General features: G+C 55.8%; 1 protein-coding gene across 3 annotated transcripts in view; it reads right to left on the minus strand.

The window, feature by feature from the left end:
* Positions 1 to 303: 303 nt before the first annotated feature.
* Positions 304 to 22,021, minus strand: part of SSBP3 (single stranded DNA binding protein 3) — a 52,184-nt gene continuing 30,466 nt past the window's right edge. Inside the window, exons 5-18 of one of the 3 annotated variants that reach the window (XM_035537298.2) lie at positions 18,025 to 18,114; positions 10,279 to 10,359; positions 9,545 to 9,604; positions 7,762 to 7,828; positions 7,578 to 7,654; positions 4,012 to 4,076; positions 3,827 to 3,875; positions 3,585 to 3,620; positions 3,260 to 3,314; positions 2,572 to 2,642; positions 1,967 to 2,045; positions 1,798 to 1,826; positions 1,545 to 1,646; positions 304 to 779 (exon numbers count right to left, since the gene is read on the minus strand). In XM_035537298.2, the coding sequence (XP_035393191.1) occupies positions 750 to 779; positions 1,545 to 1,646; positions 1,798 to 1,826; positions 1,967 to 2,045; positions 2,572 to 2,642; positions 3,260 to 3,314; positions 3,585 to 3,620; positions 3,827 to 3,875; positions 4,012 to 4,076; positions 7,578 to 7,654; positions 7,762 to 7,828; positions 9,545 to 9,604; positions 10,279 to 10,359; positions 18,025 to 18,114 (891 nt within the window). In that variant the 3' untranslated portion in view covers positions 304 to 749. The remainder of the gene's footprint in view (positions 780 to 1,544; positions 1,647 to 1,797; positions 1,827 to 1,966; positions 2,046 to 2,571; positions 2,643 to 3,259; positions 3,315 to 3,584; positions 3,621 to 3,826; positions 3,876 to 4,011; positions 4,077 to 7,577; positions 7,655 to 7,761; positions 7,829 to 9,544; positions 9,605 to 10,278; positions 10,360 to 18,024; positions 18,115 to 22,021) is intronic. The other 2 variants (XM_035537301.2, XM_035537299.2) reach the window with 2 other exon arrangements.

A 22,021-nucleotide genomic window follows, 5' to 3' on the forward strand; every position in this document is an offset into this window, starting at 1 on the left:
CTCAAGGACTCTCGGGAAGGGAGGGGCAGAGATTTCTTCTTGTACTCTGAGGGGGGGGGAAAGACTAACACAGTGCATGCCACAGTCACAGAGAGTAAGATCACAATTAATTCGAGGATGTGATCCTATAAGGGGTCACCTGCATTAACAAGTTTATAATGAGGTGGTGGAGTCTCTTCCACAAGCAGATCTTGTTACTGGAGGAGGAAGCGTTGTGCTGCAAACAAACAACCAAAAAAAAAAAAAAACAAAAAAAAAGGAAAAAACCAAAAACCAAAAAAACAGGCCTTCTGAACGAAAACCACCATTGTAAACTGTCCAGTTTATTTAAAAAATGACTACAACAGAGACAACATGAGATTTCATATCTAGACTAGCTTCCTGGTGTCGCACGGCACAAACATACAACAGGGTTCTGTTTCTGTCTTTATTTAAAAGAACAAAGCAAAGAGATCGGAGTTGGGTGCTAGAGGCTTCCATTTGTTTCCAAAAAGAAGTGTCATGTACATATATAAACCCTTCTGCACAAAGAAGGATCTTGTCATGTCTTGAAATATTTTAAGTTTTGTCCTTCATGTTTTATGGAATAAAAAGTTCAGCCTTTTTATTGCATGAAACTAAACCTGGGGTTCTGGCCCCCGCCACGCGTCTCCCTGCCAATACACCTAGCTTCTTCTTGCATAATTCTTTGAGATCCTCCGAACGGCAGCTGACTCTCTTTATCCTGGAGAGGAGGAGGGGGAGGGAAATCACACACTCATCGTCATGCTGGGGGAATACTGCAAGAGAGACAAAGCCAGGGTGAGACGCCAGGCGGGCCGGACCTGAGCACCGCGCTGCTCCGGCTGGGGAAGGGGATGTAGCAGCAGGACTCGGGCTTCTGAGAACTACAAAGCGACCTAATTGGAGCTAATAAATCACAAGGAGAGTGTGCTCGAGACTCTAATTTTTCAGGACGTAATCTGCTCTGTAACTTGGCTTTCCAGGGAGAAAATAACCAAAGCAGTATGGGGTAAGAAGCAATTAAAAAAAATAATTAAAACACACGCATGTACATGATGCTAATGTAGTAAAAGCAGGAGAGGCCCATGCCCAGGCACAGCGCCTGAGCCAGCGCGGCGACCGGGCTGCCGGCCACAAGGCGCCGACCCGGCTCGGGGCGAGCCCAGTGCCCACACCTGTGCTGGTGAAGTGGGAGGGGGCGGCCACCCGGTGGCATTAAATTGGTTTGGAGGAACCCGAGCGGCTCCAGGGATGGAGGTGGGGAGCCGAGCTGCTTGTCCCAGCTGGCCTCCGTCCCGTGGGAGCCTCTCCCAAGCCCTCCTCTCCTCCGTTCCCCCTGCGTCTCGCCGCCCTGGGAGCACCCAAGCCTGCACCCACCCACACCCACCCCACGTCTTTCTTCCTCCCCCGCCTTTCGTCCCGGAGCAGCTTGCAAAGAGCGAAGCCTCGGTCAGAAAGGAGGACGGAGGGAGGCGGCCTCCCCAGCGCACAGCCTCCGGCTGGGCACCCAGTGTCAGTCGCGCCCATCCCCAGGGACTCACATTGTCGTTTTGGAAGGAATGGAGAAAGTTGCCTCCCAGCTCCCCGTCGTCTCTTGGAGTGCCCGGGGGATTGCTAATGCCACTTATGTTGTTTGGAGAATTCTGCAGAAGACGAGGGGGGAGGCGGTGAGCAGGTCCCCGCGTCCCCAAAACACCACGGGGGAGGGACACGGCCCCACCGGCCCCGCTCCCGTCCCCACCCAAGGCACGGTGAGAAAAGAGGGGTCAGGCAGCCACCCACCAGCTCACTTACTTTTGGAAGTCCATCTATGTCTCCTGACCCTGTGGCGTGGAGACAAAAGGAGAGAAGCCTTGTTGAAGGTGCACCGACAGCCCCGGCTCCCTCCTGCCCCTCTCCCTTCCACTTTTCCCCCATGGTCCAGAAGCCGCCGGGGCTCCCGGGGCGCGGAGGCGGCGCTCACCTAACGATCCGTTCATGTGATGGGGCTCCATGCCGCCCATGCCGCCCATGGGGCCGTCAGAGCCGGGGCCCATCGGGAACTGCGGATGAGAAAACAACACCCACGTCAGCCCAAAGGCAACACCGGGGCGGCCACGGCGGCTCCGGGTGACCCGTCCCCGCAGCCCAGTCCAAGAGGAGCTTGGAAGAGGGACGTGGCCACCTCCCAGGGCTGCAGGACTCCTCTCGGGGCTCACGGTCATGTACGTCCACCCATAATGTTTGGCCAAACCAAGGTGTGCAAACCCAAACGCCGTGCCGGCACCAAGAGCTCTCTCCAAATGCAAAAAGAACAAGGTCTGCAGTCGCCCATATGCCCTAAAACCCGTACGCTTGCGGGGCGCGCAGCTGCCACCGCCTTGACCAGAGCAGCAGGACGGCCGCTCTCTTGATAAGCATAAAAAATGAACAAAGTCGCCAAAGAGTTAATCGCTTTTTGATGGTTTGTTTTATTCCTGTTTTGTAACAAATGGCTGAAATCAATTAAACTGCTTTACTCTCAACTGATGAAGTTAATTATGATTTGTTATGGTATCTGATATGTAAATTATTAGAAAGCAGACTTACATTCGATCGGCTGCCTGCGGGCGGTACTGGATTAATCATTGTGTAGATGTTGTCACTTGAATTTGTTGAATCTGTGGAACAGTGAAGCCCAGTAAGTCGGGTGATTAATTCATTTCTTAATTAAAACAAACTCATGCCACTTGAACTCATTCTTTTGTATTTTATCACCTAAAATTCCCTCTAAGTACCACCATTTTCTGGCTAATTTGTATTTAATGAAGATCCACAAAGTTTTTAATCACGGAAATTCAACTGTGAAAAATAATTCAACTTCTAACCGGGAGCCGTGGGGCTCGCTTGTCAGGGGATGCGCGGGGCAATAATTCGTGGCCGTGTATCGCTTCACACCCCGAAACCTCCCCGAGCCCCACTCCCACTGCTGCTGAACCTGTGAATACAGAGAGGAATATCCCGAAATATCGGGCGGGTGGGGTGGGAGGGAGCCTGGTGGCAGCGAGGTGCCCCGGCTGCGAGGGGGCACGGCACAGCGGGGCAGGGAAGCGCCGGGGGTGTTTTGTTAGGACCCAGCCTGAAATGTAGGTCAGGGCTTCTCATCAAAATGCAGAAGGAGAAGGAGCAGCCGCAGCCTGCGCCACAGCTCCTCCCCTGCAGCTGTGGCACCGAGCCCCCCCAAAAACCCAACCAGGGTGGGCAGGGCTGGCCCCGGGGAGGGGGTTGGGGCTCCTACCTGCGGGGCTGGGCATGATGGGTGTCCCCGGAGGACCGCCGCCGCCGGGAGGACCCTGCGGAGAGATGGAGCTGGGGTGAGCCGCGCCGGCGCTGCTCCACATCCTTGTCCCACCCGTGCCCCTGACGCGGCACCCCCAGAGCTGAGCACAGCTCTGAAGCCTTCTGGTTTCACCCCAGCGCCGACAATGGGGCGATCTGAGCAAGCAGGGGGAATATCCCCTGCTGCCCCTCAGTTCCTATAGCCCTCCCAGCCCCGAATCCGCCCGCTGCCCCACGTGCACCACTTCCACCCGCACGGAGAGGCTCAGCGCCGGCGGACTCACCACGTATGTACCAGGCGATGAAGAAGAGTATGGGATCTATACGGAGAGAAGAGCGGGGGTTTAGGCACCGTGCGACCAGCCGTGGAGCAACACAGCTGCACGCTCCGGGGCATCCGAGCCCCGCCAGGGCCAGGAGGAGGCTTCTCCAAGCACCCAGCGAGCCCCAGGCTGGACGCCCCGTTTTTGGGACGCTTCCCAAGCAGCCCCGGTGTTGTTTAAGTAGGAGGACAGAGCATACTCACTGAGTTAGCACTGCTGGGGTTGGGCCATGGTCTGCCAGCTCCCGGCCCCCTGCAGGCAAAAGGAAACAGAAAAACAAAAGTTCTGCTGTCATCCATCACCCTGCGTGCCACGGGGGCGGCCGGGCAGCGTCCCGGGTACCAGGAGCGCACGGCCACGTGTGCCCGGCATGGGGCTGGGGGCTTACATGTTAATTCCGGGCATGCCAGGGCCTAATGAGTTGGGCGGAGGTCTCATGCCGCTGCCATAGTTCTGCAACGATAACCAAGGATCAGTCTACCATAACGAGAAGGGAAAGCGGAGAGGAAAAGAGAAGGGAAAAAAAAAACACAAACAAACAACAAAACGAGAGGGTTAGTTCGCGGAAACGAACACTGAAGAAAATTATGGGCTGAGAATTGTGGACATAGGGGCAACTAGCCAAAATGTGAAAAAAATAAATTAAAAAATAAACCCAAAGTAACGCAAGGCTCCTCTGTTCCCAGGCAGTGCAGAGCAGCAAGGTTTGTTTTCCCCCAGCTGCACAGCTCTGCTGAAACCCCCCGCAGCCAGTCTGCGCCTGCGGCCGCCCTGGCACCCCACAGCCACGGGGAGCCCCCCGAGCCCCCGGCCCCTCGGGGCTCCCCTCCCAGCTTATCTCGCCCCGCTCGGCCTCCAGCGGGGCCGGGGAGCCTCAGATCAGCATCCTTAATCTGGTAAAAACAGATCCAGCACAAAGCCCAGCCCAAGGCACTGAAGGAATAGGAATCCCCTAATGCCGCGCTCCATTTGGTTCGTGTTCTGCTCCCTGCCCTCTGGGCGACGCGCTGCCTGATTTAGGTCGTGCTGCCGCTGGGAGAGCTGCGCCGCCACCTTCCCCCACTAAGCAAGCCTGTTCCCAAATGCTGTTTTTTATTTTCTGTAATTCTTTCCTTTTTTTTTAAGCAAGACCGGCCCGGACACGGGTTGGGGAGAAAGCTGCGTGCTGCAGTCCCCGTGCCCTGCAGCGCCGGGAGGCTGCAGGAGGAGGAAGAGGAGGAGGAGGAGGAGGAGGAGGAAGGTGTCAGGGTGGGAAGAAGCTGCGGTGCTCACTGGCTGCCTGGGCTGAGGTTTCCCCCAGGAGCAGGGTGCCCCCACCACCCCAAAGCGCCACTCACATCCATCAACCTCAACGCACCTCCGTTGGGGTCAATCACCCCGCGGCGCATCGTTTTTGGCAGCATTTCTGCCCTTTAGAGAAAAAATGCTCAGGCAGGAGAGGGGGACTGCTGGGTGCTTCCTAGTTTGCAGCCCCCCAAGCCCTCCAAGCTAAATTTTTAAGCTCCTACTTCAGCACTGTTGACTTCCCCGGATTCACGCGCTGCTCTGTTGCGGGCACCTACAAAGTTTGTTTTGAGGAGGCAGACAAGGGTTTCCCCAAACAAATTACCAGCAAGGCCTTAATTGATCAAAATTCCAGCCATTTACACTGAATAGCAGCATCAAACCCCTTGTTAAAAAAAAAAGCTCAGCATGTTTAATTGGAGCTGAAAGGATGGCAAACGAAGCCATCTGAAAGATGCTCAAGGAGGGTGGGGAGGGAACGCAGCTGCGCCGAGCGACCTGGATGCCGGGCAAGCCGCCGACGGAAGCCAGCGAGCTACAAAACCTTTTAATAGAGGCGCTGGCAAATCTGATCCTGGCATCAACGAGCGGGGCCTCCGCAGAGTTAAAAGTGTGACTGTTAAAGGCGAAAAGCAGCGGAGCTGGGTTGTAAGAGGCGATTCATGGCCGGTTCGTAAGTAGTTGTCAGGACACCGGGACGTCCTGGCTGGGTGCTGGATGCGCAATAACTTGTAGCTAATGTTTGGGAAGGTCCTGATGCAACACTTAAAAAAAAAAAGAAAAAAGGAAAAAAAAGGGCAAGGAGCTATGGGCTGCTGGTTTTGGTTCAATGTTTTCCACCATTCCTTGCACACACGAGCGCTCCGAGCGCGCCGTTTTGGGAAGGCAGCGCCAGATTGGGGAGGCAGGCAGCCGGTGCCGCAGTCGCGCTTCTCGGAGGGAAGGGCACGCTTCTAAAAAGCTCTCTCTAATGTACGTACACAGGGAGCGGCGGAGTCAAAAATAAAGCTCCGAGGATTTCACAGCTCCTCCCGGCTCCCAGCCCTGCCGCCATCCCACGCAGCGCTCAGCCGCAGCTTCCAAGCTTCGCGGCAAGCTCTGCGAGTGGGAAGCCAGCAGCCTCCCGGCCGCACGCTGCCAGCGCCTGCAGCTCTCCCGGCACGCTCCCCTTGGCGCCGGCCGCGCTAGCAAATGCCATTTTTTGTGTTTTTTTTTTTTTTGCCATCTTCCACAACGGGAGAGTTGCAAGGGAGCAGCAGGTCCCGCATCGCTGGCATCGCGGTGCTGTCAGGGCATGGGCTTGTCTGGGAGGTGATGTGTGAGGGGTTTTATCCCTGCCCTAGGCCGGGCGGACGTGAAGCTGGGCTCTCCTCCCTTCCCGGGCTCGTGTTAGGAACCGACACGACTCTCTTTACGCTACGCTCGCTTTCGCTCAACAGTCTCGAGGGGAAAAACAAAACAAAACCCAAGCACATGCGCTCGTCTCCTGACAGACTCTGATCCTCGCGCTAAAAACGCGACGTAGGCGACAATGCAGAGAGGATAAACCTACAACCGAAATGTGGTAATCTGTTTTTGAAGTCTCTTCGAAGGAACAAACAGAAGTGAGTCAACAGAGCAGCATGCAAATCCACTTCGGAAAATGAATCAACAGAAAGGCAGAATATATTAACCCAGATCTGCTTAATTTTAGAGTTTGCTCCTCCTTGGGCTGGTTCTCCCCACCCTGCCTCCCCTTCCTCGAGCAGCTGAGCAGGATTTGGGATTACTGCAGCGTAAGAAGAAACTTTGATTTAGCCTGAGCAGCTCTTTGAGCCGTGGTTGGGTGCAGTGAGAGTGCAGGGAGCTGTCACACTTTTGCAATGTATGGAAAACCACCCGGACAGCCACCGCCAGCGCAGGCACCCTGACCCCCACGGCACGCGAGCGTTAGAGGTCTGAGTGAGCTTAAATGCCTGGGACAGGAGCAGAGCTTCTGAAACACCCTGGCAAAGCCAGAAGAAAGGTGACCCAACTTCTCTGAAGTGCAGAGGGCAGCGAGGAGGCACTGCTGGACCCCGGGGTGTGAGTGCTGAGGGGCTGCCCAACTCGCAGGTGAAATCTGCCCGCCCTAAACCCACCTCTCCTCCTAGGCTGAGGAGTGCCTCTGTACCAACCCCTCCCCGCTTCACCCCTCCAAAAACTTTCTGAATAAGAGATGACTGAAAAAGAAGAGAGCTCAAGCAGTCTGCAGATCAGGGCAGGAGGAGGAGAAGCTAGCAAAGGGAAGGGCTATTCCCTTGCTAAAGGTACCTTTCAATTTGTTTTTATTTATTTATTTTTAATGTAAGCATCCTTCCCCTTTCCTGCTGTTAGGGTCAGAGCTATTTCCCAGGCACGCTGCATAATGCACTCAGAGGCTGCTCGGGCTCGGTGCTAAGTGGCATCCCCTTCGGCTGAAGGGCAAGAGGGGGGCTGCAATCCCCTTAATGAGGACGTGCAGCCCTGAAGACCTCACTAACGTTAAAAGGAGGGATTTCCAGCTGCAGGACTAATGTAAAATGCATTAACACTAATGGGGGGACGAGGGGGGGGGCGAAATCTCCCAGCCCTCCCAGCCCCCGGGGGCCGTGGAGATGGTGGTTGGTGTTGGCAGAGCTGCGCGAGGCTCTTTGGCGCTGCCGAGGTTACCTGCGGACCGGGACCCATGGGGCCCATCCCTCGCGGAGGATTCATCCTTTGCATGGGTCCACCCATGTTCGGGTGCCCTGCCGGAGGAAAGAAGACACGTTAGGTGGGAGAAGGGCAACTTCGGGCCCCGAATGAACAGCTAACGAGACGGGGGAAACGCTCAAACCCCCCTCTGCGGGTTTACCTTGCTGTCGCGTGGGATCCATTGAATTGGGCAGCAACGGCTGTGTACCAGGAACGGCCCCTGGAGGCTGGGAAAACAAGGTGGGGAAGAATGAAACAATAAATAAATTGCCAAAACACGGCAGAGGCATAGAGGTTTGGGCCAAGGCTCCCCGATTCCCAAGGCAACAGGGGTTATGTGGGACCCATCAGCCCTCCTGTCCCAAAGAGCCGCGTCCCGCTGCATCCCTCCAACTCCCGGCACCGCTCCCGGTTCCCTTTGCAAACACCTCCTAAAACCCAAACCAGATGCCAGAATTTCCCCCTCTCCCCCCTGCCTGCCCGCAGCCCCCTCTGTGATTTAGGAGGGCGGGGAGCCGCGTGCTGTGCGGGGCAGGGGCTGGCACCGCGGCCAAATCCCACCAGGTGCAGGGATGGATTTGCCAGTGATGTGCCACGCTGCATCTGCAAGAGGGCGGCGGTTCAGGTTTGTCCCTGAACATTCAGGGTGGTGGCAGGGGACGTCTGCTCCTGTGTTTTTGTCCACGGCTGTCCCCCCTCCCCAAAGCCACACTCTATTTAAAGTTCAACAGCTGCCTTCCACGTGCTGCTCCGAGCAGATAAAGGGGGAGAAAAGGCAGATACCAGCTGCCTCGGGGAGGCAAACTGCAAACAGGTTTGAGGCAGAGCTGCCTTTTCTTCAAATACCAATGTGAAACCACCCCCCCTGCGCCAATGTAGGCACCGGGTGAACGAGGCTGAGCCGAGATCTGAGATTTCACCCCCTTTTTTTTTACATCTCGGAAGATGGGAGCAGGAGGAAGATAACCCAGGGTTGTTGTAGTGGCGGGTATTGAGACTTCTGCTCCCTGACTTTTCTGCCTTCCTCTTTATTCCCATTTATTTATTGTCCCTCTGGATGTGACCGTAACCTCACCAAGCTCTGGGTATGCACAAACCTGTGTTTTATACGTGGTGTTTGGGGAAAAACCATGATCTTTCTAATTAATTTTACAGGGAAAACTAAAGGCTAGGAGCCCTGGAGCCCCTGCACCACGCTGCTACACGAACCATCCCCGGGCCCTGCTTGCCAGCACGCTGGCCGCGTCTGTGCAGCGCAAGGCGGGACAAACCCACAGCTTTAGGGAGAAGTTTGGGTAGGACCTAAGAAAACAAGCGCTGGGAACAGCAGCAGCTCCACCTCCAACAACAGAGCTGGGGGGGCCGGGAAGCAGCGCCTGTCCCTGTCCAGATCCGTGCCTCCTCCCCGTGCCTGGCCCCAGGGCTGGCACGGGAGGCTCTCCCACCCCGAGGGGACGCACGTGGGATTTCTCCTGGTTTTTGTGTGCAGCGAGACACTTACGTCTCAGCTGCCGCCTTTTGGAAGGTCCAGTGACTAAATGCAGCAAATAAAAACACCCAGAAAGCTGCATCCTACACACTGACTGCTCTGCTGCCTAGCCGCTGCTGTTTCTATTCATAAGAGCTACGCGAGGATAATGTTACTTGGGAGAAGTGTTAGCACAAAACAAGCTCCCGAGACAGTTTTTCCTAAGTTACTTTTGCTACCCAAAGGAATTGCGTGTTTCCTTTAATTTCACTTTTATGGGAAGTACCCCTTGGTTGGGTTACCGCTGCATAGATGGGATAAGAGGATAAACCCTGCCCCAAAATCCAGAAGCGACCTGCCCCGCTTGACCCCGCAGCCGAGCCGGTGAGCCCGGCGGCAGGATTATCTCCACGGCCTCGATTTGCTGGGATCGCAGGGAAAATCCACCTGGGGAGCGGGGTCGGGAGCGCAGTACCTGGTTTCCCATCCTGATGGGGGGCCGGGGACCTCCTGCGTAGCGCGGTGACATGAAAGGCTGCAATGACACAAAACCCTGTTCAGCGACACACCGCGAGGAGACAGCACGTGCCCCACACACGCCGGTTAGACTTTACACACTTTTTTTTTTTATTCTGGAGAAATCCTTCTTTAAAAAAGTCGAGTTGAAAAAGGAAAAAAAAAAAAAGTGTTCGGAGTCCATTTATTTAACGTTTTCTGTCGGTTTATTGTTCGAGAGCATTTGACATACTTCAGCAATACTCTGTGAGGCTGTTATAATTAGTGCACGGGAAACCCTGAGTGTTAGATACCGTGTTTAAATACATATATAAAAATATTTAAAAAAAAAAAAAGGTGGGAAATAAGCACATACAGACACGCACACAAAAAAAAAAATTCCCCAATGCTACGCATCGAAAAAAAGAAGACTTAAGCTACTGTTTTACAACTGCTGCTACCAACAGAAGCTTAAAATCCCACATCCAGCTACATTTCTCAGGCTACCTGGGGAAGGCAAAACAGTCTGATACCCACGAGTGACTTCTCAGTCCACTGTCACCTGCACACCCAGCAAAAACAATCAGAAACTGGGAGGAAAGCCACATCCCACGGCGGAGCTGGGGGCAGCGGGTGCCCGCTCCCAGCACGCTTGCAGAGCAAAATGGAGAGCGCGTCCCGATTCACAGCCCTACCCATCGCTAGTGTCGTTACCTGACTGTGGGGTCCCATCATGCTGTTAGGGTTGTGGGGTGGAGGCTGTGCGTGTGGCGAGGGCTGTGAACCAGGCGGTCCCTGTGAGGTCAGACAGTAGAAGGAGGTTATAGATTAGCACATGAAAGCGCAGAAAGAGCTAAAAAGGATTCACGGGTGGAGCTGTTTTGTCGGGAAGGCAGTTCGCCAATTTTTTTAATGTTTTTTTTTTTTTTTTCTCTCCTTTTAGTTGAGTTTCTATTCATTTGTAACTGAACAATGAATAATGATATATGCAAAAAAAAAAAATCAGAACATCTGTCAAAGCACAGCAGCCACATTACAGTCAACGGTCCAGTAGTTCAACCAGGTCTGCAATGATAAACACACAGGGAAACACTTCGCAAGGGCGTGCAATGAGCAAGAAAAATACGTAGGAGAGGGTCAGAGAGGTTGGGGGAAAATCCAAAAAAAAAAAAAAAAACAAAACCAAAAAAACACCCCCAAACCAAAAAAACACATTTTCTCCTCTCTCCTCCCACGTCCTGATGGTTGGAAGCACCTCCCAGGGTTTGCCACCCGAGGGTCCGCGGCGTGCTGAAGGGCCCTTTATGTTCCCCTTTGCGGATGCACCATCCCTCCTCGAGATGGGTTGCCTAATGGTGCAAGGAAAATGTCTTTCGGGTAAAACGCTACTAAGGCCGTCTAGGGGAAAAAAGGAAAGATTAGTTCGTGTAGGTTTCGAACACTGCAATGCAGCAGTTGCTGACATTTTGGGGTTGAACGCCCACTTTTTTTTTTTTTTTAATTTCTCTTGAAAGCACAAAATGAAAAGTTTGCTCGGAGGAACTGCGAGCTCGGTGCAAGAAGATACCGGTGCATGTTAACGTAAGGAAAAAAAAAATTAAAAAAGTATTTTTGAGTCAAAGAACGTGTAATTGGTACAGAAAGCAAATAAGCTCGGTAAGTACGTTATGCGAAGCGACTACACACTCCAGGAAAGGCGCAGGAGCAGATGTTCTCTACCTGCCTCGTTACTAATTTCAACAAGTGTTCGCCTTCTAGCTGCTGCCAGCAATGGCATGGTTTGTTACCATGAGCAATTTTCTTAATTAACAGACATTAATTAGCCATTTAGCAATTTTGCAAGCATTTGTTTAGCAGCTTTCCTAAACATGAATACCACTGTGATAATGGTACTGATTAGAGGGTCCCCTAATTAACAGTACAGGGAAGGAAAATTGAAATCACATAAATTAAAAAGGGAGGGGAAGTTAATGAAGGCAGGACATATTTGCACCTGCAAATCTTTTGTACCGCGGAAACTTGAGTGCAATGTAAATAAAGTAAGAGGGTTTTGTGTGTGTGTGTGTGTGTGTGTGTGTGTGGTGGTTTTTTTTTTTTTTTTGCAAACTGTTACGCGGGGAGATGTAGCCAAACAGACTCCAACCAGCCACCCGGCTCTGGCGGCCGTGGAAATGGAGCCGTGCTGTTCACGAGACTTTCTCTGCCACTTGTTTTCCCTGCTCCCAGCCCCAGTACTTGGAGCTGGAGAGTGTCTGATGTTGGGGCTGCTGTTATGCGTTACATGCAGGGCACGATCCTGCCCCACGCGCTGGCCCAGGGCATGGCGCCTGTGCCCTGAGGCAGAAGGCCTGCGGCCATTTTGGGCTGCTCGCCCTTTCCCTGTCAGGGCAAACAGCGGCTGGGCCTGGGGCTGCCACCGGTTTCAGAAGTTTAGGGCAATTTGGAAGGAATTCCTCCTAGGCAGGGAGGAGGAGGAGGAGGTGTGCTTTCTTCCTCCCAGGGGCACAGAGCAGCACATCTGAAGTGCCGGCTCCTTCCCGTCCCGGGGCCGGGCCGGGCCCCCTGCTCACGGCAGGGCTGCCCAGCGCTGTGTGCTTCTGGGTGAGGAACGCCGAGCCTCTGGAGGCGGCTATCGGCGGTTATCGTATCTCCGTCACCATGTGCAGATGGCGCAGGGCCCGCGCCTGTGTTCCGGCCGGGAACGCCTGCTTGCTTTTTCTCCAGCGGGTTCCCCTCATTACAAACAGGAGATGATCTTGACGGACCGCAGCGCTGGAGACAAATGTTTTGCAGAGACGACATGTGGGCTCCAACCAACGGAACGACTCCTTTTTTGTTTAAAAACGTGTGTTTAGCAGTCATTAAGCGGCGCTGCCACAGGAGGAGGCCAGGCCCACGCACCCTCCTCCTCCTCCACGCCTCTTCCAGGCCCCAAGGAGGAGGCCCTGGACGTGGCTCCTTACCTCCAAAAATCCCCACAACCAACCAACCATTTAAACCAGTGTTAGAAGAAATTGTTTCCGACAGCGCTAGGTGTCCCAGCCTGCCTGTCGACCTCCTCTCTGCTTCATTTTTTTTTTGCCCTTTTTACTACACAGACTTTAAAAGACAAATCTGGCCTACCGGCTGACAGAGGTTTGCTGCCGCCGCTGCCTTGCAGCAGGAGTTTCCATGCGATCACATTATTTCCACTCTGTCTTTCATGAGCTCAACTTCTCAAACTTCTTGTAAAATATTAAACATGGAAAATTGCACCAGCGATCATAGTTCTGTATGTGTCAATTTATGTTCCGAGAGTAATTCACCACAAATGGATCATGTTTTATGGGCTACATACTTTCAGCTAATGGGGGAGTTTTTATATTTAAAAACATTCTCAAGTACCTCTGGGGGTGGCAGAACAATGAAGAATGGTATAAGAAGGCAAAGCAGCAACGCAACAAGATACCAACAATTTAGAGTTAGCAACAGGAAGGCGTCTTGCATTTTAAAATACCTGCCTCTGCCCTACCAGTTTCATCATTAAAAACTACCGAACTAAAGGAAATGGGTATTAATTAGAGAAGTGCCTGAGTTCACTGGGTAAGAACCTGGAGCTTTGTTCTTATGAAGGGAGAGGGAAGTTTTGTGACATGTAAACAACCAAATCTCCCTAAGCAAGCGTTTAGGGGAGATGCTCTGGGCTCCCTGTGAGCAGGCGCTGCAGCCCTTGGAGGACCACGGCCACCTTGCAGTGCCCTGGGGCTCCTGCTGGTTCCTCCAGCTCCACAGGCTCCTCCGGTGCTTTCAGCCAAGCCAGCCCAGCCTTCAGGGAAGGTTTCAGAGCCCTAGCGTGCACCTTCAGGAGTCTGAAGAGAAATAACCAGCTAGCCAGTGTCCTCCTGCCCTGCCAGCCCTGCAACACCTCCTCAGCACCACAGCCCCCCACAGCCCGAGGTGCAGAAGGACTCAGCAGGCACTCGGTGCTGGAGGAGCTCGCCAACCCTCTGACAACGGGCCAAACCCAGGCAGCTGTGAGCTTGCAGGAGGACACTGCTCACAGCCTTTGCTCGCTAAATAAAGTCTCCCATTCCTGGAAGTTCTGTGCCCCACAGAGGAGCTTTCTTCTACGTCTTTCCTGAAATCTGAATTTCAGAGCCTCTCTGAGCCTGCTGCAACACCCCCGAGCCCAGCACAAAGCCAAACCCCTCTGCTATGCCAGATGTCTTCTACCATGCAGCAAGGCAGTGCCTGGAGCCCACCAGGACGGGCTGGACAACACCGGGTCACCTCCGGGTTGTAAGGGAGAGGGCAGCAACGCCAAAAAGGCAGGAGGTGCTGCCTGAAGACCCAACTGCGCCTTCCCACGAGCAGCGAGACCGTGGCGCGGCCAAACTCGCCAGCAGCCGGGAAGGGAGCCGTGGGCAGGAGATCTGCCTCGCCTGCAGCTGGGGCTCCCGAGTGCAGAGTTCTGGTTTGAAGGAATATGTTAAACACAAGCTCTTCAGGAAACAAACCCGTGTCAGCCGAAGCCAAGAACAGTCACCTCCATCTGGATGGAGCACCCGAGAGAAAGTTGACTGCAAATCCCACCATATGCTCCAGACATTCGGTACAAAAGCCTCGGGCATCCTGCTAAACTTCCAGAAAAAAAAAAAAAAACTTTCTCCGACACTTGCTTTTTCTTCCCTCCAGCCCTGCTCTCTCTCGCAAGCCATCTTCCTTCCAATCTTGCCTAGGAGAAATCTTCCCCTACAAAAGAAGCCCTAGCGGGACCAGGAAAGCCGACGGCGTGGGGTTCCTGCCTGCTCGTGGGGTTACGCAGCACTGGCAGAGGGATGCTCGGCGAGCGGCCTCATCCCGTGGGAAGCTCCATGAAGCCAGCCGAAGGAAGGGCTCGTGGAGAGGGCTGCAAATTGAGGCATGCCCAGGAGGAGCCACTTGAGCCGCACGCCCCACTCCTGCGGCCACGCGGGTCCCTGCTCCAGGGGCTCGGTGAGGACACCGGCTGTGGGATGCCCTTGGCGCTCCTCCTTGCCTCCCGTCTGCCAAAATCAGGCAGTGGCAGGGCGCTCAGGAGGCTAACAGCCCCGGCAATGCCCCCCTGGCTGGGAGAGGGGCTGCCCCCGGGCTGGAAGCCCCTGTCCTCCCCGGCTCCCGAGGCTTCTCTGCATTAGGGGGCAGTGTAGGAACAGCGAGCGGCCGGCGCTTTGTTTTGGTGCATCTCGCAGGCTAGCTGCTGATGCATAGCTAACACGGCCACAGACATTGATTTATGTGCAACTTTCCATTTCATCAGAGCCAGCGGTACAGAGCCAGGCGGGGAGCGTGCGTTTGGGAGAGGAGGCACAGCCGCGGGGGGGCTGGGACAAGCAGCCCCCACCTCCTACAGCCCCGTTATTTACTACGGGGAAGGTTTTGTATTAACAGCCTGTAATTTTTAATTTTACCTTCTACGTCTCCCTGGCACTCCCCTTCCCCAGTGCTGGAGCAGAGGAGACAAACACGCGGGCTCTGCGAACGGGCATCAATTCAGCTTTCAAAACAAAAGCAGAAATGACTTCGATGACCTTTAGGAGGATGAGAGAAGGGTTTGTTTGCTCGTCTTAAGGGGACAAAGAGACGGATTTAAATAAAAGCACCTACCCACGCTAGCCGTGAACCGGGCCACCGTTTGTCAGGAGCGCAGCCTGACGCCAGGCGCTGCGGCCTGCTGGCACCACGCAAAGCCCAGGCAGCCAAAGGGTGCCCAGGGCCTCTCCTTTCCTGTTGGGCACAGGCTTTGGGAGACGCCGAGGGCTGCATTTCCCTTGGCCCCGAGCCTAAAGGTCGCTGCTGAGCTCCAGCACGGGGAAGGCTCTCTGCAAGCCAGCAGCTGCAGGCGGGTGCTGCAGCCCGGCCTCCTCCTCTCGCCTTGCCGGCAGCACGTCCCTGCTCCTCCAAGCTCACGCTCGAGCTCCTCGTTTCTTCCCTTTGCCATCTGAGCCCACGGGGCTGCAGGGAGTCCGTGCACCCCGGGGGGGGGGGGCAGCGCAGGGTTTCCGCAGCCTGCACCGAACAACCTGGTTTGCTGCCGCTGCCGTCTCAGCTCCTGGCCTGATGCCACCACGGTGCCAGGCCAGGATCCGTCCCTGTCCCAGGACCTCCAGCAGCACGCCCACGCCTGCTGTCCTCGGGCAACCTGAGCCCTCCGGGTCCCCGGTGGCTGCGGCACGGCGCGGAAGGGTGCAGGCAGCTCTGCGCAGCCAGCCCGGTGCTGCTGGAGAGAGGCGCTGGTGTTCCCTGACGCTCCCTCCGTCCTCCAGTCCCCCAGTATGGAGATGGGCTGAGGGGGTGGTACTGCTGGAAACCTCGCCCACGCCTGGGGCTGGCACGTAAAGGGTCGGGGAAAAGAAGCCCAACTGCTTCAGTCCTCTGCACCTCCTGTGACCTTTTTGGTTTTGCCCTCTGAAGTTCAGCACTTTTATTTCCTTCAGAGATAAGAAATTAACCCTGAGCTGCAACCAGCTCGATGCAGAGGCTCCAGCACACCTCTGCAAGAGCTCGGCTCGAGCACGTCCTGAAGCTGGAACGAGCTGAACGCTCGCAATAAATCAGCCGGGCTTTCGTGGGGGTGATGTTCTGACTGTGTTAAAAGGTGGGATTTTTCTTCTCCCCTCCTCCCCTCTTTCCCCAGGGCTGGGAGGAGAAACCAGATGTTGGAGGGCTTTCAGGAAAGGCAGTCTCTCGAGACGTCACATGCGATCCATATGCATCGGCGCCCGTCCCTCCTCCTCCTCACCTAAGCCAAGAGCAGCGACCACACTCCCTCCCTCTCCTCCCGCAGCTCCGGGGGTGGGCGGCAGCTTCGCACATGGCCCGTTATTTCTGCTGCCTTTTCGGGAAGCCCCCAGGAAAGATCCTGAGAAAGAGGGGCTGCGTCTGGGCACCCCGTCCCCAGGGGCAGGGCAGCGCCGGCGGCTGCTGGCAGCCTGGCTCCCGGTCCGGCTGCACACGGAGGTGGAGGTCTGGGATGGGTTGTCTGCTCCCCAGTCAGGCCCTCAGTGCCAAAAAGCTACAAAAAGCCAAAAAGGAAAGCGAGGGGGGAGGCCTTGGAGGCTGTCAACGAGAAGTGTCAAGACCCGAGCATGAGCAGCGTGTCTGGGGCATCGCAGCTTCTCTCCCTCACCTTCCCCTCTCGGCGAAATCCAACCCAGGCTTTTGAAGCCGTGCCCTAACTCCTTGCCAATTCTGCAACCCTCGCAGATCTGTGCGAAGTGGGAGCCTGAGAGGACAGTCATCTTTGCAACGGGATGAGATCAGGACTTTTGGAAACACATTTGTTGGAAGTAGCAACTTGGCACTCGAATTGCTGGCAGCAGCTATGACCTGCGAGATAGCATCTCTTCTGCTCGCTTCACCCCGCGTCGCAGAGCGCTGCTCCAAGACCGGCCCGTTTTAGGGTTACCAATCAATATCGGCTGCTCGCGTTTTGTCATACGCGTGCTCAGGAAATGGGATCTCTCTAAAACCAGAAACAGCCCCCCTTCCCCTTCCCCGGCTCCGCGCACGCACCGGTTGCGATACCGCGCTCCGATACCGCCACCATAAATCACGAGCCCTTTATCAGGTTCGCCTGTCCACTGCCCAAGAATTTCTCCCATATACAAATCACAAACCCAGATAAAAAAAGCAGCTTGCCAAAACAAATATCCCTTTCAACTGCTATCCCATTTGTTACACGAACAAGTGCTTATTCCTCAAGAAGGAAGACTTTAATGCACTGCGAGCTTACGTCGCTACGACCCAGTGCATATCATGCCATACAGAGAGATTCCAAAGAAATTAAAAAAGAAAAAAAAAAGATTAAGGCTTCGAAAACTTCTTTTCCAAGCGCTTGCTGAAGTCCTCTCGGTTAGCATCACTCAGTCATACGTTACCCTGTCTTCAGTCAGAGCTCAGCGTGGGAGAGGGAACGCGCAAGACAACTTGGGGACTTGGCTAGGTATTGTCTTACAAGGTGCCTCCATGGCATTCGGGGCCGTGCGCTTGGACCGAATCCGCTTCTGCCTGCAGCCACAGCCCACGCCAGCATTTGTTAATGCTTTCAGTGATTGCATTTGGAAAAAATCAAGTGGTTAACCAGAGGGGGAAAAAGTTTCAGGAATCAAAATCCAGAATGTTTTCAATTACGCACGTCTGTTAGGACCAAAGAACAAACACAATCTCAACCCAAACACAAAACAAGCAGCTTTGGAAAAACATCGATTGCAAATACGCAGTAACCTCTTCAAGCAAGAAACAGAATCGCGTTAAGGCCACGGAAACCAGAAAGCGAACGTGGAAGGGGAGCAGATCACTGGTTATTCACAAACGGGTCATCTACGTTGGCATACTGCTTGGCTAGGGTCCCCTCGGGGACAAAACCGGAGCGCGGGCACCGAGGCGCGAGCAGACCCGAGCGCCCCGTCGACGCGGGCGCCGGGAGGAGCGGCAGCCTACCTGGAAGAAACCTGGCGGGATGGGGCCCCCGGGCATGCCGTCGTTCGGGGGAATGTTTCCAAGCACGGGACTCGGGGCGGCAGCTGCGCTCTGCGGGGAACAAAACCAGGACAAACACGTTGGTTTCGAGTCGGAGTTCAGGAGGAGAACATTTTAAAAAAGCCGTCTCCCCGGCCGCGCCGCACTGGGTCGATCAGCGCGGTCCTCGCACGGCCCCACAGCATCTCTCGCGGCCGGAGGAAGGAGCAGAGGATGCTCGGGGCCGTTTCGGTGGCCGGGTTTGGGAGCGGAGCTCGCCCACTCTCCCCTTCTCGCCGTGCTCGCCCGACCCCACACCAGCTTTGCCGGCGCGCTGCTGGGACCACGGCTCGGGCAGAGCTCGCGTTGCAGTTCACCCCCGGAGAAGATGGCCGTGCAAAAAGCAGGGATGGGTCTGGGGCTCATTTGTTTGTTTAACCAGCCATTCAGCCTCGTTAATCCACCCAGGAGCCTCACCTAGCGCGTCATTCCAGGCAGGCGCTATTTTAAGGCTTTTTAAACGCTTCTCGTAGCCCACCTCCCCCCACGCACTCGCTTGCTTCGCTGCTGTCCTCCAAAAAAGACGCTTCCCCTGCTTCCCCACCGCCACCACGAGGGGTTTTTATCGCAAAAATCACACCGAACCATGGCTCACGCCTCCCTGCCGCGAGCCCCGGCGCGGGCACGAGCGGCTTCGCCACGAGAAAGGGAAGGGGACGGCGGCGGGTTACCCAGACAGCCCTGCTTAGCAACTGGATTAATATTTACTTCCTCTCCGCCACGCACGCCGATGCACAAAGGAGGTTTTCTGGCCGGGGGACCGGCCCCGGGGCTGGCCGCGGAACAAAGGGCACCTTCCCGGCCTGGCGGGCACGCCGCCACGGCGCCGAGGAAGCACCCAGGAGGACAGGGATAAAAAAACGTCATCCCGGCAGCACCCCGAGGAAATCCCGAGCTCGGTTTGAACCCAAAGCTCGGCCACCACGGCCTCGCCAAACCCCGAGTCCCACCGGCAGCGGGGCCAGCTCCAGGCACACGCCGTGACCCAGGAGGGATGGAGACGACCGCGCTGCGCCAGCTGCTGCTTCGCCCACCCCCGGAAGCATCCTAGAGGCCAGCAGGGGCCAAATCTCCCAAAAAAGAGCCTCCCGTGACATAACCACCCCACGAGGGGCCGGGAAAACGGGGCATCCCGAGCGGCCTTCCCCGCTAAAGCAGCGAAGAAGGCCAGATCTGAGCGCTTTTACAGTTAATAAAAAAAAGGCCTGGCAGGAAGAATCAGCCTACCCATTCCAGGCTCTTTTTATACTTCAGACGGCAGCAAAAATAGAAAGGAGAGGGAGTGAACCCAGTTCTCCCCCCTTCCATCCCCCCAAGTGGGTCAGCTATAAAAGTAAAACCAAATCTTAATCCGAGGCCATGAACATATTGCAGCTTCTCTGCAAAGCAGATGAATGTTCTTAATGCAAAAATACAGAGGAGCAAGCCCCCGACTGCAGCGAGCCCATTTGGAATTTCCTTTATTAAACCCTCTATCACGCAAAACGCCGCTCTCCAAAGGCGGCGCGCGGCGCAATAAAGCTGCCAAGGTGATATTTTATGGTTTCAAGAGATTTCCAGCACACCATAATCCCTTGCCGGGGAATCTCCCGCGGCAAGACGGATCCCCCCGCGCGGCGAGGCCGCGAGCCCACCCGGGGGCCGCCGCCGGCCCGGTGCGGGGCCCGGGTTTGGGATCGGAGCGACAGCGGGGTCGGCACACGGAGGGAGCAGAGCCGCCAGAAAGCCCCTTTTTGGTGCAAAAAGTGCCTCGGCCTGCTAAAACAAATCTGAGCTTTCAATGCCTTTGTGTTGAACCGAAGTCTGCCGCGCTCCTCCTCCCTCTGCAACAGGGAGTAGGGGGAGGAGGGCGACGCAGCCAAAGAAAATCTTTAAGCAAATGCACATTTTTCCACAAAACCACAGAACCCTTTTTTCCGCGATAAACACCCCCAAACCTCACCTCTGCGTTCGCCGCGTAAACGCGGGTTTAACGTGCCGCGCACATGTGGCGCTTGGCAGGGCTCAATAATTAAAAACCCACAAGTGCCCTGAGCATATTGTAGGATGGGAGCCAAATTGGTCAGCCCTTGATGAATGATTTACAAGGCTGCGAAGTGACATTTTACTTCTTTTTTCTTCCCCTCCCCATCGCCGCCGCTCAGGTGAACGCCGAGGCACCTTTCGGAGCCCCGGGCACCGCGGGATGTGCCGGGGCAGAAGGAGCAGGGGCGCCGGGAGCGCCGGGAACAAACCCTCCGAACCCAAAGGTGCGTGCCCCAAGCCCAAGGGTGCACACCCCAACCCCGGAGGGCCTTCCACATCCTATTTCCAGAAAACCAGGACGTCTCGGCTCTCCCAGCTTCACCCCGCCTGGCTTATTCTCACTGCTTCAGCTACGAAACTCTTTCTGGGGACTCTTCGCGGTCACCTGCCGAGCCCCGCTCCCCCCAGCCAACCCCGCGGGGACGGCACGCCCGGCGCCTGCAGGAAACCCCGGACGAGCGAAACCCAAGCGTGGATGCGTGGCCTGGGGTTGTCCAAGCCCGTCCCTGCTCCGGGGCCGGGTTTATTACCGCCGGCATTCAACCGGAGAGGCAATGAGCTAATTCACCTCGGCGCTGGGGGGGGGGGGGGGCCGCTCGGCGACGGCCCCGCGCAGGCGGCGCGCCTGCTCGTTCGCGTTCTATTAGCTGGTAAATTCGGTCCGTGCTGGAAACAAAACGCAGTTCCCGGGGCACGCAGGCAGAGATATCCCCCGGGCAGGTTGGGTTTTCCTCCCTGTTTTTTGGTGGAGGCGAGCGGCGCGCTGACGATGATCGCGGCGCTTCGCCTCCGAAGCCAGGCGCTCAGTTAACACAGCGCCTCGGTGCGCCGGCAGATGCCGTCTAAGCCCTTAAATCGCGCACTAATTGCACTAATTGAACTAACAGTCTCTGTTTCGTCTCCCTACCCTGAGTCAACCAGCGTCTTCTGGTACTGCTGTAGAGATCCAAGCTGTTGACTGCAGTGTTATTTTGTCAGCCATTAAGCGATTCATCAGAGTCATTAATTGATTTATTACTGCTGCCTGCGAGTATAGCTTCGCAAATAAAGAGTGATGTAGGTCAGAAGGCGATAGAAATTGGACAAAACAACACAGCCAGGAGGTGGATGCTTAAATTATCTGGAGGAGTCCGCTCACGCAGGCCCACTGACATGGGGTTACGGGGGGAAAAAAGCCGGAAAAAAAGACAAGACGTGTCGCCTGGCCCCGCTGCCAGAAACCCCGCTGGCCGGGGCGACGCGGCGGCCGGGAGAGCCGCGGCGCTCAGCACCACCTTGCAGCACGCACGAGGATGTGCTGCCAAGAGGCAGCGATGCTCCGCGCCGCAGCGCGGCCGTGCCAGCCCCGCCGGGGACGTCGTGGTGGCGGGGAGGTGACGGCCACCACGCCGGGTGCCTTTCCGTGGGGTTGCCCACCCGCGGGAGGTTTACGGGCGCAAGGGGAGGCCAGGAGGACGCGCTGTGGCCGGGGAGCGCGAGCACATCTTGTCCGGCGAGGTAGGAAGCGGAGGCAGGAAACGGCTCTCCCGAAAGCGGGGCGACATCGCAGGCGCCGGGTGAAATCGGTGCGGAGCCTGGGGGCAGAAGGCTTTAAATCTCGGTTAGTTTTTTCAGCTCAAATCTATCCGGGACGTAAAAGGGCTATTAAAACAGCCTTATTTTCTTAACCTAATCCGTCAGAAGAAGCCGGGTTATTCAACCCTACTAATTGCCTGTAGGGGCGGAAGGGCAGAGGCCGGCACGGCCACGCCGCGTGCCCTCGCTCCCCTGCCCCGGGCTGCCCCGCGGCACCTCGGTGTCACCGGCGGCGCGGGGACATTCAGCGACCTCCTGCCCTGGGCTGGACGACGACTCGCCTCTGCTCCTCCGTGCCACGGGAGGGACGAAAGGGACA

Source organism: Cygnus atratus, chromosome 8 (genome assembly GCF_013377495.2).
Source record: "Cygnus atratus isolate AKBS03 ecotype Queensland, Australia chromosome 8, CAtr_DNAZoo_HiC_assembly, whole genome shotgun sequence".
In the NCBI taxonomy this organism is placed as follows: Eukaryota; Metazoa; Chordata; class Aves; order Anseriformes; family Anatidae; genus Cygnus; species Cygnus atratus.